This window comes from Crotalus tigris, unplaced genomic scaffold (assembly GCF_016545835.1).
Source record: "Crotalus tigris isolate CLP2741 ecotype Arizona unplaced genomic scaffold, ASM1654583v1 scf7180000023829.5930981, whole genome shotgun sequence".
Classification (NCBI taxonomy): domain Eukaryota; kingdom Metazoa; phylum Chordata; class Lepidosauria; order Squamata; family Viperidae; genus Crotalus; species Crotalus tigris.
In genome coordinates, this window is record NW_024100213.1 from 4823970 (window position 1) to 4840356 (window position 16387).

Genomic DNA, 16387 nt, shown 5'->3' on the forward strand with positions numbered 1-16387 from the left:
AAATCAGTCCGAATCTTTTCCTAGTACTTTCCTGCCTCAAAGATTTAATGCAGGCTTCTTCTGCACCTATTGATTTCGTAACAGCTTCTGCAAACTTCTCCAACATCATTTCCATGGCTTCCTCTGCTAAGACCTGAGTGACTGACAGCAATATTTGGAGGTCATGGATGAGGTGCAATTGGCATCAAAAATAGATTTGGGCAAAAGCCCTCCTGATCAAAGCAGCCACTTGTTCTCCCAGTTGCACACTGGTTTTGTTTGGGGAAATGTGACTATCAATAACTACAAGCAACAAATTTATATTTGTGTATCTCCCAATTTCTTTTTTTTTAATTGGAAGAAACTATTACCTATATGCCTCCAGTGATAGCATTAATTGTATGTGAGTGGCTTAATTCACTATACAAAGTGATCTAAGCCCCCATCTGGAAGTATCCATGTATTCTTAGAAGACACATGTTCTAGCATGCAATTATGGAAAGCAGAAATCCTATTAAAAGCCTGGGTGCTTATTTATTTATTACACTTGTCTACTTACTATTTCATAGATTCAAGTTGGATTACAACAGTTGAACAACAAAATCCATAAAATTAATCCACCCTATAAGCCAGCTATAACTAAAAAATAAAACAAAAATGGCTGCTCAACTACCTTTTACTCACACAGCGCAAACCTAAATAGAATAATTTTTACAGACTTCTAAAAGATCAATACAGCGGGAGATGCTTTATCTTAGGAAATAGGGTATCACAAATCATTGGGGTAGCAATAGGAAAGTTCTGTCTTCGGATTCTCTACAGTTTTTACTTATCATAAGGTTAAGGTAGCTAAAATCTGTTTGAGAAGACGGTTCCACAGGGTTGTTTTGTTTTTTTTTAGGTTAGAACCAATAGTTTGAATGAGTCTTACAAATTTATTGGCAAACACTGTGGTGACCATAATTCTAGCATTAGACTGCTAAAAGGGTTCACACCTCTTAACAACTGTGTGGTTATATTTTGGACCAAATGTAGTTTCTAGGTTAACTTCAAAGACAGTCCCAAATAGAGTATGAGTTACATTACTCTAAATGTACAGTAGTGAAAAAAAATGAGCTACTGTTGCCAGTATATCCTGATTCAGAAAAGATAATAATTGATGCATCAGCAAAAACTGCACTACTGTTAATAATCTAGTTGCCATGGTTTCACTTGCTTCTTAAACATAAGATGAGACTTCAGAACAACTCCATAATCATGGACCTGCTCATTCAGGTGAAATACAACCCCACCTAGAACACTAGAATTGAAGAGTTCAAAAGGATACCTTTTAGTATTGAATACAGATGAGGGATTAACAAAATTAAGAATGTCTCACCCTCTCCATTCAGATTAAGCAACTAATGCAAATTTGATTTCATGACCAGGTCTGAATCCTGAATGGAAAGGACCTAGGTTATTCATTTCATCTAGGATGTTGCCTAAATCGGCTATATCGAATGATGGCTTTTCCAACAGAATTGCATCATCACTTCTTTCAAGATGAATGGTACCCCTCTATCTTTCAAAGAGCCAGCGATCACTCCAAATGACACATGAAACCTATCCACAGAATAGACAGAACTCAAAGAGCAAAAACCTGTCCTTTTGACTCTACAATTAGGCAAAAACTAAATGATCCCAGGTAATGTGAACATCACAACTGAAGTCTGCACTTCATTTTTTCATCCCTTTTTCAAATCATCATATTGTATGTGGTTAATAGGCATATGTGTTGCAACAACCTAAGATAATTTAATTTTATAACTATTAAATTTAAATTTTAATTGTTAAAATTAAATAATTTACAGGCATCATATAATGTCTAAAAAGATAATTCAAGCAGATGGTTGTTTGTCTGTTCTTCCAGGGTCTTCTTTTCATAGTTATCTAATGCCTCATTAGAATGTATTCATGAAATAATAGCCAGGAAAAATACTTGTTTCCACTGTTACATTGCTAAACAGCCAATAGCTACCAAGTAACACATTATTAAATAAAACACGTTAAAAGCTGCTCTTTTAGAGATAGTTTAATTTTCACAATCAGTATGTTTAGGGATGTAATTAATGTAATTCTCTTTCAACAAATTTATATTTCTGTTGCATGGAAATAATAACAATTTTTTTATCCATATTCAAGTTTAGAAATTTAGTGTTAGGGTAGAAATATATGGCAACCTTCAATATTTTTTTAAAAAAATCCAAAGCATTTTAATGTTTTAAAGGACATTTAGCAAAGCAGAAAGTTCAATCTATCTGAATATTCCTCCATTTAATTATTTCATTTAAAAATAAGGCCAATATCGATGCTCAAATTTTGACATTTCCTGTGGGATGAAGTTTACATTTATGGAACAACTTTAATGTTCTGCATAAATTATACTGGAAATTGCCTGACATTTCTTGCTTACTATCTTTTTTTCTTTTTCTTTTTGAAAAGGAATATCCCTCTGGTGCAACAGAAAGCTCGTTAAGAAATATTTCTTGTATACACACCATTTAGCATATATTGAGTCAGATATCAAAATTGTAATAATTTTTTTATTAAATATCTCTTGGCTAGATATTTGTATATGCTGGAAACATTTAAAATGTAAAGGCTAGGGTACTTCTTTACAACACTAAAATAGTAGAAAAAGAAACATCTATTGTGGTAGAGGAAAACAAACAAACTAACATTATGGAGATCAAGGTTGGGCAATGTATAGGTTACAAGGAGTGTTTGGAGATAAAGAATAAATAAAAAAAGAAGTCCAGAGTCCCTTTCTCTGTATAGTCTGAATGTTTCAATTATCAAAAATGAGCAAGATCATTTCCTATATTTAACATAGTTATGAAATGTGTGCTTCCATACCTAACACACAATAGAAAATGTGCTCAAGATTCTGGCCTTGCCATCCTGCAGAATCATTGTCTGAATGGGAAGGGGGAGTTAATTGGTGTTCCAGTATGAAATCACTCCAGGGAGGAAACATCATAGTCCAGACTAGGAAAACCTTTTCTGCTTCAAGGGAATGCCAGCAATCTGATGAGATTCTAGTAATATAGGTGATGAACAATGAGACAACTACTTTAGCCTATTCACAAAGTGTTCTGGTTCCTTGTGCCTGACATTCAAGTGGTGTCACTACTGCATTGCTTTAACTTTTGTAGATTTAGACTATTTTAAGAAAAAGTAGGTCTTCCCCAATCAAAAAAGACAACTCAGGTGGTGGTCCTCTCCTGTGCACATACCAACAGGTTTCTGAAAGAGCTTCTCCTCTAACACTTCTCTGTAAACTGGGCAAGCTCTTATTCATGGTCCCTCAGTATTCAATTACTATGATATTTAGGATTTTTAACATTAATACCAATACCTTTAATTGCATACAGTAAGCTAATAGGAACAACAGTACTGCACATACTTCAGACAGGGAATCATGCGCTCTCAATGTCTTGCACTAGTCAACACATTTGGCATCAGATATATGTTCCATACCAGAATATATTCATATATATAAGCCTATATAAAATTTACTGCTGTAGCTAAGATGGGATGAAACCAAGGTACAGACAACTGTTGCCAATCTGACTAGTTTAGAAAGAGCAGTGCCAAATACACAAGTGTAGTTATGTGAAACTGCTCCTTTCCACAATCATAAGTTGAAAACCCAGTGACAGCTGAAGATCAAAGATAGTTCCCAGACTATAGACCTGTTCTTGTGGAGTGAGTGTAGTTTCATTGAAAACTGGCCTCAAAACATGATTTCTATTCATATTTGGATTTCACGTCAACTCATTTCTGAAATAAGATAATGTGGAAGAGTACAGTTTTCTGTCACTGTATCAACATACCAATAGCAGTCTACTCCAAAACTCTGAATGACATTTGCCTTTGGCTTCATATAAATATTAAACATAAATGATGGAATCCTAAGACATGGCCTAGATGTTGAACAGGAGGCCACAGCATCAATTTCTGGACACAGATTAAAAGAAAGGCATACAATCAGAATCATTCCAGCCAATTCAAGAGGACACTATGTCAATGTTTTAGAATATTACTGATAGGTTCAGGAGAATCAGCAAGCCACATTTCCCCTATTTAGTTTCTGGCCTAGCTCATTCACAAAGACAACCAAAGCATCTCAGTTGAAAGCACGATTAAAATGAGTTTATATAATCAACATCATCCAGATGCATCGAGAATGGCAAGACTACCAAAGGAGCATTACTTATGTGTGGAAATGGATTTATTTTGTCATCAGATGATTGTCAGATAAATCCAAACTGCTGAACATTTTCAGAATTTACTTCTTTCCACTGTGAGAAAAGTCAGCTTATACATTTATTTCCTTGTCATCAGAAGAAGTCTGCCTGTTTCACCGCCTATGTAGTTTTTTTAAATTAAACTGAAATTTGTTCTAGACCATGTACCCATTTACAAAGAATTTTAGCAAGGATGCAAGAAATCTGTTTTTCTCATATTTGTAAATATTCCCAAATGTTCATATGCACCTAACAATGCAATCTACTTACAGTTATGGCAGGTTGTTCCAGTGTAACCAGTTTCATTACAATCACAGAAAAATGTCTTCCAAGATTGGGAACATTTTCCTCCATGTTCACAGTAGTTTGGTAAACATCTAATTGGGAAGACACCAATAAAACAGGCAACATTATTTTAAGCAGAATACCGATGGGGGGAAACAAATAACTTTTTTTTTTTTGTTCTCCAAACTTCTGTATTTGGCATAGAAATGGGGAAAAAAATCATCTCAACTCTGTTCTTGGCTTAAAACAAATAATTTCAGAAAAACAGTTTGCAGGGAACAGATATAATATAGAAGCGAGCCCAAACTGATACTAAAATACAGGGCAAAGTTTTGAGAGTGGAGCCTCTTTTCTTCAAGCAATAATAATGCATATTTTAATCCATTTTCACCTGGAATGGATACCAGGTGAAAAATAGCACACAACCTTTTAACAAGACTTTTCTGTTTAATATTACATTTTTCAATTCAACTCTCAATTTCAGTTGATCATACAAGTATCTAGCTATATTTATTTGCTCTGGACAAACACATATGGTCTATGAGTAAAATGACAATATTTTTTTTAAAAGAATCATATTATGAATAGAGTGCTGCCTCATTCTTTAGTCTTCTTTATATTTTCACAAGAAAAGCATAGAAACAGGATGAGCAAAGGGTAGGAAGATATCAAAACACTGGTTAGTTAGCCTAAGCACTGGGTAAAAAGTTTACAAAGAGCTCAATTCAGCTATATGAGCATGGTCACAGATTCTACTATCTGCATTTAGTTATACTGCTCAAGCTTAAAACTGGACTTTTCTAGCCAATTTAAACCTAATAATAAATGTTCCTGAAATATAAGTTGAGATAATTTTGTTTTCAATTATTTTCTGGTAAGAATTTGAAACACAAAGGGAACCTATCCATAACCAGTTTCATGAGGCAATAAAAAGTATATTATTTAAGTGTGCTCTGTCTACATAGCCAGTCCCTACTCTGGCTTAAAATGCGGGTAAAAAATGAGAGGAGTGTACAATACTTTAACATTCATAACTGATCTAATCGCTCCCTATAATGTAGCCAAGACTGTGGAAGGAAGGAAGTCTTGACAATTGCCTTCTATCAGTACCTTTCTAGTTTACTTTAGAGAGGTCGGGTCTACGATGTGGTGCCAATATTACTGAAGGAGCTAAACTAGTTCCAAACTACTTTCAATAGCAACTGTGGTGCTGTTATTGCTAGAGCAAACAGATGTCTTCCAGCTCTAGCAACTTTTCATAATCTGCTCTACCACTTACAAAGCTCCTGGCCTACTACTTTCTAGTAGTAGTGATATAGAGAGGTTGTTTCTCTAGCAGCCTTGATTTTAGTAGATAAAGTAGATCAGAATTTATCTAAGGCTTTAGAAATATCCTGGTTTATGGCTTTTTCTGGCAATATTGGTCCTGCTGCTCTTCTCCTGGCGTCAGGCCAGAAAGCAGCAAAAACTGAAATAACCTTGAAGCAAAGTTGGCAGCAACTGGAGAAGAGAGGATACACCCCCAGAAGCTGAAAACAGCCAATAGGAACTGCTGCATTATCACATGGTCACAGCCAAAGCAACCACATATCATGAAAAGAGCAAGGCGTGTATTGAGTGATTTAAACAAACAAACAAACACATCAGACCTGGGCAATTAACCTTTGTTGTAGGTAGGAGATAGGAGAAAGCTATACTGTATGGAAGTGTCTTTCAAGGATGGTTAGACAGATATGCTCAAACCAAGTTAGGGTAAAGTTTAGATATGCTTTTCAGGGTTTTTTTTTTAAAATGCATTTGAGGGATATAGTGAGGTTATTTTTCATGCCTTCCTTTGCCCAGGCCTCAGTTGCCTTTTATCTTTCTTTAACTGCCTCTTCATAATTTTCTGTATAATCATAGAGACAACTTGTTAGATTTGTCCAGTACACCTCAGTGAAATTTTAGGTTACCTTTTAATAAGAAAGTAGCTGTTAAAATATAGTCACCAATGTCTTTTGCATCAATTTGTATGAATTATGTAGTCTTAGCTTTTATCCTGAGTATGGACTAATTAGCCTTAAGCCAAGTCAATGCTAAAGGAACAAATTAGGAACAATCATTGTTAGTATGGTAAAACCAGTGTTCCTGAATTATATTGTCAAATAATAGACTCTGCAAGTCCTCCATTAAACCCTAACCCTGAGAACTTATTAAATCTGTACAGTACACTTCAGTGAAATTTTAAGTTAAAACAGTTACCAATCTCTTTGGCAGCCCTTTGCTTTCTCCAATTACTTTCAAATTTGAGGGTAATAAAGCTCAATTTTGTTATTTTTGAAGGGATGTTAAGACCTCACTTACACTTCAAGTTGCAAAAAAAACCCTTTTACTCTAAGCCATACAATTGTGCAAAGCTTCAGCTTAGATGTGCTCTTTATTGCTTTATGACAATTTTTTGGTAATGGATTTTCTGCAGCAATCTGCTTTTTCTTTTTCCTATCTATAATGCTGGTTAAGGACCATAATAAAGAAGCACTACTAATAGGAACATGACTGATAGTCATAAATTTCATTATATATAGGACAAAAAATGGAAGGTGGGAAAAAGCAACCACAATAACACAGTCCATTCCTATTTCTGGATCTCACCTCTTCCCATTTTACACCCATTTCTCATAAAAAAGTTGTGAGACTCAAGAACAATGGGCCAGATGAAACAGTGCCTGGTGCTACAGCGTGTTCTTGAAGTGAAAGCTTTAAATGATGTGGTAGAATGTAACTTAGAGTGATAGGAGGGAAGAACTCTTTCCCAGAAGGAAAAGAGACAGCAGAGCTTAGAATGTCTGGAAGGCAGGAATAGGGTGAAGGTGGACCTCCCTAGCAATTCAGAGAGTATAATTAATAGTTATGCAGATAGTTGCTTTAGACTGACAAGTGCAGGAAAAGGAGTGGAAGAACTTGGGAGTGGAATTAAAACAAGGACAAATTTATAATCCCTAAACATGTGGTCCAACCCCCTTGAATTATATTGATCCTTAACTAGCTCTAAACAGGTGCTGATCAAGAGTTGAAAAGATTCCTGCACATAGGTTTTTTAGCAATAAAGCAATCCAATTGGACATTCACATGCGGACCTGGTCTTTTGTGTCTGACCGCATGATTCTATTTGTAGGCAACCAACAATAAAGAACTACTCAGAAGTAACTTCACATATTGTTCTTGGTTCTTTAAGCCTGACAAATGTGCAGTTGCCTCTTCAATCTAAAGTGGACTTCTATTCATGTCTGCTAATTATGGCCCACTATTACATGATATGTCTGACCTACTGTACTTCCTATTCATATTTACATGAGATTTGGCCCTAAGGGGTAGATCCAAGCACACGTGAAGATGCAATGACTATGGCCAGCATGCACCATGCCACCCTATTGCTTTTCAATGCATTGAGAAGAACAACTGCCTGAATTCCAAACAACAGAAATTTAATCTGTCTCCCAATGTGCAAAAGGAGGAGGTCTCTCCAATGAACCATTTGAGTAAAACATGAAAGGCTGGGGGGGGGGTGGTATCTGAAGCCACCCACAGACTTCACACAATTAGGACTCAGATAACATCCCACATATATTGCCTGCTACCTTCTAAATATGCAATAACTTAGAGTTCTGCCCAAAATGATATAATTACTATGTAAATTGTTGTGTGTGAAATATTATTTTTTCCTTCTAATCCTTTTAGGTTCCATTTAGAGCAAAGACTATCCCAAAGCAGGATTCACATATAAAATATTTTTTTTTACAAAAAAGAATAATAAAATATTAATGAAACCAATAATGGCTAAAACCAGAAGTTAAAAACACTTATTCCCAATACAAAAATCAGACCCAATTTCAGAGGAACAAAATGGACATGTGAGCAATTAAAAAACCAATTCAAAATAAGGCTTCAATGAATAAATAAATAGTCCTGTAGGGTTTTCTTTAAAGTTGGCTATGTATGAAGAAAACAAAAATACTGGCAAAGAAGTATTATTTCAAATGTACTTTCTCTTGAATTTTCCACTCTTGAACATCTGTTGTAAAAGTATAAAATACAGAGTAGATGCTGCCTGCTATTTATTCGCTTTGCCTTGCTTTGTTTTAGTTATGGGATCCAGCTGGATGTCTATGGAGATTCTCAATCATCCAGGTCATGCTTATCCTAAAGGTGTTTTATTCAAAAGGCAACTAGACTTTGTTTCTCCTTGAAGACAGACATTTTGCTTCTCATCCAAGAAGCTTCATCAGAACTAAGAAGCTCCTTGGATGAGAAGTGAAATGTCTGTCTTCAAGGAGAAACAATGTCTAGTTGCCTTTTGAATAAAACACCTTTGGGATTCAGCTGGATTTTATGACAGCTTGGAAGATTTTAGTCATTTGGTTAACACCCTGCTTAGTACCTAGAATATTATTAAACTTAGACAGTGTCCTATCTCTAATTAAGACAGTCAATTGGCCATTTCAACAAGTTCCCTCATCTTTACTATCCATTCCTCCATTGTGAGTAGAGTCAGATCTTTTCATCTTTGTGTGAAAAGGTTCACTGTTCTCGTTGCAGTAAACATACATAAAAACAAAGCTCCATTTTCCCCCCAGCTGCTTTTTCATCAATCTCAAAAAAGTCTCTGGTTTCTGGCTTCAAAAGATTGCTTATGAATCTTTAAAGCCTTTTTTTAATGTAATTGAGTTCAAAAATTAATATACATCCACCAAGCATGATAAAATGTCCTTCTTATTAGTGCCCTTTCCTGCTTCCTAGGGTTGTGTAAGAATGACTGGCCCAAGGTCACTCAGCTGGCTTCTTGACTAAGGTAGTACTAGAACTCACAGTCTCCCAGTTTCTAGGCCAGCACACTTAACACTACATCAAACTGGTTCATTCCATCATATACCTAATAATAAATTAATTTGTATCAAAACCAAAGCCTGCAGAGTTAAGTGGCCTGGTATTTCCATTAGTTTTGGAAAAGCCTCTTAAAACTCCATAAGCACAAGGGAAAAAATATAGGCACTTTGTGGAATTTGCCTTCAAGGTGCTCTGAAGATATAATTTGAAAACATGTTAGTTTTCAGTGGCACAATTGTGAAATAGAACAGGTACCACAAAACCAATATATTTTTTCTTAAAGTGAGCGTAAAAAGAGAGAACCTTGAGTAATAAAAAAAAGGTTTACATTTAGGCTTAAATCCTACTTCAGATAAACAAGTCATATACATCTCCAGAAAGGGAAGTATTGGATAATATATTCCTGATATAATACAAGATAGCCTATTAAATTGCATATCTATATATGATTTCAGGTAGAGATTGAGGGCAGTTCCATCCTTCTGAGTTATACAGCAGAGAGAAGGTATGGAAGACCCATTGTGTATCTTAAAAAGTTGCTTTGGTCTATATCCAGCTGGGTCCAACATTTTTATTCGTTTATGTAGGCTTGATTTCACCAGCTGGCTAGTTGGTTTATGTAATTAGCTTGTTTATGGTACAAGATGTCAAGTGAATATGCTTTATGAGAAACTAAGATAATAAATGCAATGTGCACAATATTTTTAGACAAGGTTAGAGCTTTAATTCATTATCACATCCGGTAATTATGAAATCCTACAATAGCAGCCAAAGAAAACATTTTTGTGAAAAGAAATATATATAGCCGTCCCCAAGGACTGGTTGGGAGTTGTTTTATGAAATCTGTCAAAATCCATCTGCGGCATGGATATAGCAGCATTAAATGAGGTCCACTGGCATTATTACATCCCTAGGCCAAACTATGCACAAAAGATACAGAAAGATGCATATAAATGAAACGCCTCATCAATCTTGGCTGAACTAAGTAGATTGGGTATTGATAGGACTTGGATAAGAGTTTACTAGTGTTGTATATAAAACTGGGAAAGCAATTAGATATCATAGAAGAAAGCAAAGCCACTTACATGATGTTTTTAAGAAATGTGATAGATATGTGAAGTATCAGATGTTCAGCTTTATTTGAGGGAAACTTTACATTTCTTTTTTTGAAGAGAACTTTTCTTCTAGCCTGGCAATCCTGATCCAGCAAACTTCCTTTCTCCAATTGCCCACCCATACAATTAAACCAAATCCTATCTTTTTTCCCCCTACTTATTTAATTGTTTAATTTTCTTCTGATCACTTCAGTTCTAGTTATCATATATTACTATCAGATCTTTCTACATATACAGAAATTAGACCAGAATGTGTTTACATTAGGCCAAAATGGAATATCCATCTCACACCATTTTTGACATTGTTTGTCTTTTTGCCAAGCCTATAAAAAATGACACAATACTGAATGGGTTCCATTATAACAGACATAAGGGGGGGGGGGCTTGAAAAAAGGAGCTGCTTCATGGACAGATGAATACATGAAATGCCAGTCTTTGTAATATGTTTAATCAAATCTTTAAAATATTTGCAATCTTCATTGCAATCAACAGATAAATATGCATTTTCCATGTTATGTACTATTTATTAAAGTCATGAAGAAAGGCTCATGGTTAACAAGTCCCCTAGGGCTGCATCTGTTAAATAACCTTATAATAATACTAACAGAATGTGTATCCTAATGACTCCATAAAGTATTATTTGCTTTATTGTTGCAATTATTGTAGATTTTGTCTTTTCTTTGTTGTTGTTAATTGCGAAGTCGTGTCCAACCCATCGCGACCCCATGGACAACATTCCTCCAGGTCTTCCTGTCCTCTACCATCTTCTGGAGTCCATTTAAATTCACACCTACTGCTTCAGTGACTCCATCCAGCCATCTCATTCTCTGTCGTCCCCTTCTTCTATTGCCCTCAATCTTTCCCAGCATTAGGCTCTTCTCCAGTGAATCCTTCCTTCTCATTAGGTGGCCAAAGTACTTGAGTTTCAACTTCAGGATCTGGCCTTCTAAAGAGCAGTCGGGGTTGATCTCTTCTAGGACTGACCGGTTTGAACGCTTTGCAGTCCAAGGGACTCGCAGGAGTCTTCTCCAGCACCATAGTTCAAAGGCCTCAATTCTTTTGCGCTCAGCCTTTCTTATGGTCCAACTTTCACAGCCATACATTGCAACTGGGAAAACCATGGCCTGGACTATACGCACTTTTGTTGGCAGGGTGATGTCTCTGCTTTTTAGTATGCTGTCTAGATTTGCCATAGCTTTCCTCCCCAGGAGCAAGCGTCTTTTAATTTCTTGGCTGCAGTCCCCATCTGAGGTGATCTTGGAGCCCAGAAAAATAAAATCTGTCACTACCTCCATTTCTTCCCCATCTATTTGCCAGGAATTGAGAGGGCCGGATGCCATGATTTTGGTTTTCTTAATGTTGAGTTTCAAGCCACTTTTGCACTCTCCTTCTTCACCCGCATCAAGAGGCTCTTTAGTTCCTCTTCACTTTCTGCCATTAGAGTGGTATCATCTGCATATCTTAGGTTGTTGATATTTCTCCCGGCAATCTTAATTCCAACTTTTGATTCATCTAGCCCTGCCTTTCTCATGATGTGCTCTGCATATAAGTTAAATAGGCAGGGCGACAGTATACAGCCTTGCCGGACTCCTTTTCCAATTTTGAACCAATCAGTGGTTCCGTGTCCAGTTCTCACTGTTGCTTCTTGACCCGCATATAGGTTTCTCAAGAGACAAATGAGATGGTCTGGTACTCCCATCTCTTTAAGAACTTGCCACAATTTGTTGTGATCCACACAATCAAAGGCTTTTGCATAGTCAATGAAGCAGAAGTAGATGTTTTTCTGGAACTCCCTAGCTTTCTCCATGATCCAGCGTATGTTGGCAATTTGATCTCTAGTTCCTCTGCCTCTTCGAAATCCTGCCTGTACTTCTGGTAGTTCTCGATCCACATACTGCTGGAGTCTAGCTTGTAGGATTTTAAGCATAACTTTACTAGCATGTGAAATGAGTGCAATGGTGCGATAGTTTGAACATTCTTTGGCATTGCCTTTCTTTGGAATTGGAATGTAAACTGACCTTTTCCAATCCTGTGGCCACTGTTGAGTTTTCCAAATTTGCTGGCAAATTGAGTGTAGCACTTTTACTGCATCGTCTTTTAAGATTTTGAATAGCTCAGCTGGAATACTGTCACCTCCACTAGCTTTGTTGTTGCTCAGATTTTCTAAGGCCCATTTCACTTCACATTCTAGGATGTCTGGTTCGAGGTCAATGACCATCTCATTGTGGTTATCTGGGATGTTAAGCTCATTCTTGTATAGTTCTTCTGTGTAGTTTTGCCATCTCTTCTTAATCTCTTCTGCCTCTGTTAGGTCTCTGCCATTTTGGTCCTTTATCATGCCCATCTTTGCATGAAACGTTCCCTTCATATCTCCAATTTTCTTGAAGAGATCTCTGGTCCTCCCTGTTCTGTTGTTTTCTTCTATTTCTTTGCACTGTTCATTTAAGAAGGCATTCTTATCTCTTCTAGCTACTCTCTGGAATTCTGCATTCAATTGGGTGTATCTTTCTCTTTCTCCTTTGCCTTTCGCTTCCCTTCTTTCCTCAGCTATTTGCAAAGCTTCCTCAGACAGCCATTTTGCTTTCTTGCATTTCTTTTTCTTTGGGATGGTTTTAGTTGCTACCTCTTGTACAATGTTGCGAACTTCCATCCATAGTTCTTCAGGCACTCTGTCTATCAGATCTAATTCCTTAAATCTATTTGTCACCTCTACTGTATATTCATCAGGAATATGATTTAGTTCATACCTGAGTGGCCTAGTGCTTTTCCCTACTTTTTTCAATTTAAGCCTAAATTTTGCAACGAGAAGCTCATGATCTGAGCCACAGTCAGCTCCTGGTCTTGTTTTTACTGACTGTATAGAGCTTCTCCATCTTTGGCTGCAGAGCACATAGTCAATCTGATTTCTATGTTGACCGTCTGGTGATGTCCATGTGTAGAGCCGTCTCTTGGGTTGTTGGAAAAGAGTGTTTGTTATGACCATCGTATTCTCTTGACAAAATTCTATTAGCCTGTGCCCTGCTTCATTTTGTACTCCAAGGCCAAACTTGCCTGTTATTCCAGTTATCTTTTGGCTTCCTACCTTAGCATTCCAATCCCCCATGATGATAAGGACATCATTTTTTGGTGTTAATTCTATAAGGTGCTGTAGGGCTTCATAGAACCGGTCAATTTCATCCTCTTCAGCACCAGTGGTTGGGGCATAGATTTGGACTACTGTGATATTGAATGGTTTGCCTTGGATTCGAATTGAGATCATTCTGTCATTTTGGGGATTGTATCCCAGTATTGCTTTTCCTATTCTTTTATTGACTATGAAGGCTACTCCATTTCTTCTGAGGGATTCTTGCCCACAGTAGTATACCTGATGGTCATCTGAGTTAAATTCACCCATTCCTGTCCATTTTAGTTCGCTGATTCCTAAGATGTCGATGTTCATTCTTGTCATCTCTTTTTTGACTACGTCTAGCTTGCCTTGATTCATGGATCTTACATTCCAGGTTCCTATGGAGAAAAAATCTTTACAGCATCGGACTTTCCTTTCACCACCAGATATATCCACAGCTGAGCGTCCTTTCGGCTTTGGCCCAGTCGCTTCATTCTTTCTGGCGCTACTAGTACTAGCCCTCTGCTCTTCCCCAGTAGCATATTGGACACCTTCCAACCTGAGGGGCTCATCTTCCAGCGTCATATCTTTTTGCCTTTTAGTACTGTCCATGGGGTTTTCATGGCAAAGATACTGGAGTGGTTTGCCATTTCCTTCTCCAGTGGATCACATTTTGTCAGAACTCTCTGCTATAACCTGTCCGTCTTGGGTGGCCCTGCACGGCATAGCTTATAGCTTCATTGAGTTACGCAAGCCCCTTCGCCACGACAAGGCAGTAATCCATAAAGGGGGTCTTTTCTTTAAGAACTGAAAAATGCAAATGTGGTAATGGATTTGTCTCTTTCAGGTTTCTTATTCCAAATATCCAGTAGGCTGAGGGGCAGTAACTGTTCAAAGTACTGGTGAGCTCCCAGACCAAGAGGGAATTGATCCTGGATCTTATGAGCCCTAGTCCTTTACCTTATCCACATTATATTGCTTCTCCCTAATTGGCTAACTATTTTTAATTTGTTAGAAAAAAAATATAATGGAGTCCTTCAAAGTGATTTTTTTTTGGGGGGGAACATTTGTGCTTAATTAAAAAGAAAACAAAAGCCAAACTGTATGGGCTTAGGAGTTTACTAGGACAGACCTACCATTGACTTAAATGCAACTCCCTGCTTTAGAATTCTTCTGATGGCTATAATTTAATTGTCATTAGGATTGTAATACACTTCATATTGTAAAATAATTATCAACAATAACCTCACAATTATTCAACTAATTACCTTATAATTGAATGTTCATACTCTTGTGCACATTAGAAGACAAATCCAAGCTCTACTGAATTTCGGTCACGACTCATAATGAGTTTGGCCTATGCCATCAATATTGTACTCCAAGAGCTATCTTCTTAGCTTGCTCCAAAAATATAAGAAGCTGGTCTCAAAGTAAAAATTGAAAGGACTTGATCGGTAACAAGCACTGCCTATTTAGGCTTTAATAAAGATAAGGCATGAAAACAGAGACAGAGATGGGGAAGGGAATGGATCTGCTTTCTTTATCTTGAAAACCTTGCACTGAGGTAGGGGGTCTGAAGAAGATTTACAGCAGTTCACTTAGTGACCATTTGAACTTACAACGGCACCGAAAAAAGTGACTTATGATGGTTTTTTCACACTTAGGACCTTTGCAGCATCTCCATGGTCATGTAATCAAAATTCAGATGCCTGGCAATTGACTCATATTTATGACGGTTGCAGTGCCCCAAGGTCATGTGATCACCTTTTGCAACTTTCTGATCAGCAAAGTCAATGGGAAAGTTGGATTCATTTAACAACTGTGTTACTAACTTAAAAACTGCAGTGATTCACTTAACAGCTACAGCGAGAAAGGTCATAAAATGGGGCAAAACTCACTTAACAACCACATCGCTTAGCAATGAAAATGTTGGGCTCAATTGTAGTTGTAAGTCAAGGACTTGTACAGTGACCTTTTGTTGTGGAATGTAATCTTTCACAGAATTAGAAATTCTAAAAAGTCAGGACTCTCATTGATGGTGAAATCTATTCTTATTTATTTAATTAAATTCATATGGCGCCTATCTCATAAGCGAGCAATTCTCATATTTCTTTGAAAGAGAAAACATATAGAAAACAATTTATTTTTCATCAAATAAAATGAGAGCAACTCTAATCATTTTTTTTTTCATATAACTTTATTAAAGTGTTTGGATTTTCATCCCCCAGCAAAAGCTACACTGCCATTTTCAACAGTAGCATGTTATGGCAGAGGGCCTCAATGTAATTGCCTCAGACTCAAATTACTTCCGCCTTAGATTTTGAATATATATATCCTGCTTTCAAACAGGAATTAGCTGCTGTATCATCACCTCTGAGGCATAGAAGCATGGGCTATGCCCAAGGGCAGCTTAAAGAGACAAATATAGCTGTCGTTTAAGAGTCCTAGATTCTTAAATTAGTTACCAGTTAATCATGGGAAGCTCTCTAGGTGCTCCAAATGTGTCACACAACATATTCTTCCCTTGGTAACCTTCTGGCAGGAGAGAGGGAGGGAGGGAGGGGGAAGGGGGAGGGGGAGGGGAAGAGGGAGAGAGAGAGAGAGAGAGAGAAAGGAAAGAAAGAAAGGAAGGAAGGAAGGAAGGAAGGAAGAAAGAAAGAAAGAAAGAAAGAAAGAAAGAAAGAAAGAAAGAAAGAAAGAAAGAAAGAAAGGAAGGAAGGAAGAAAGAAAGAAAAGTCTGTAAAGGATAG

The 16387-nt window shown here is 37.0% G+C and overlaps 1 protein-coding gene across 4 annotated transcripts in view; it reads right to left on the reverse strand.

Moving 5' to 3' along the window:
• The window catches only part of CNTNAP5 (contactin associated protein family member 5), a 382046-nt gene that overhangs the window by 138196 nt on the left and 227463 nt on the right, over positions 1 to 16387 (reverse strand). For all 4 annotated transcript variants that reach the window (XR_005554022.1, XM_039321794.1, XM_039321793.1 and 1 more), the window contains one exon: positions 4539 to 4645. Coding sequence is in view for 3 of the 4 variants with exons in the window: in XM_039321794.1 (XP_039177728.1) it covers positions 4539 to 4645 (107 nt within the window). In the remaining variant the exon portion in view is untranslated. The remainder of the gene's footprint in view (positions 1 to 4538; positions 4646 to 16387) is intronic.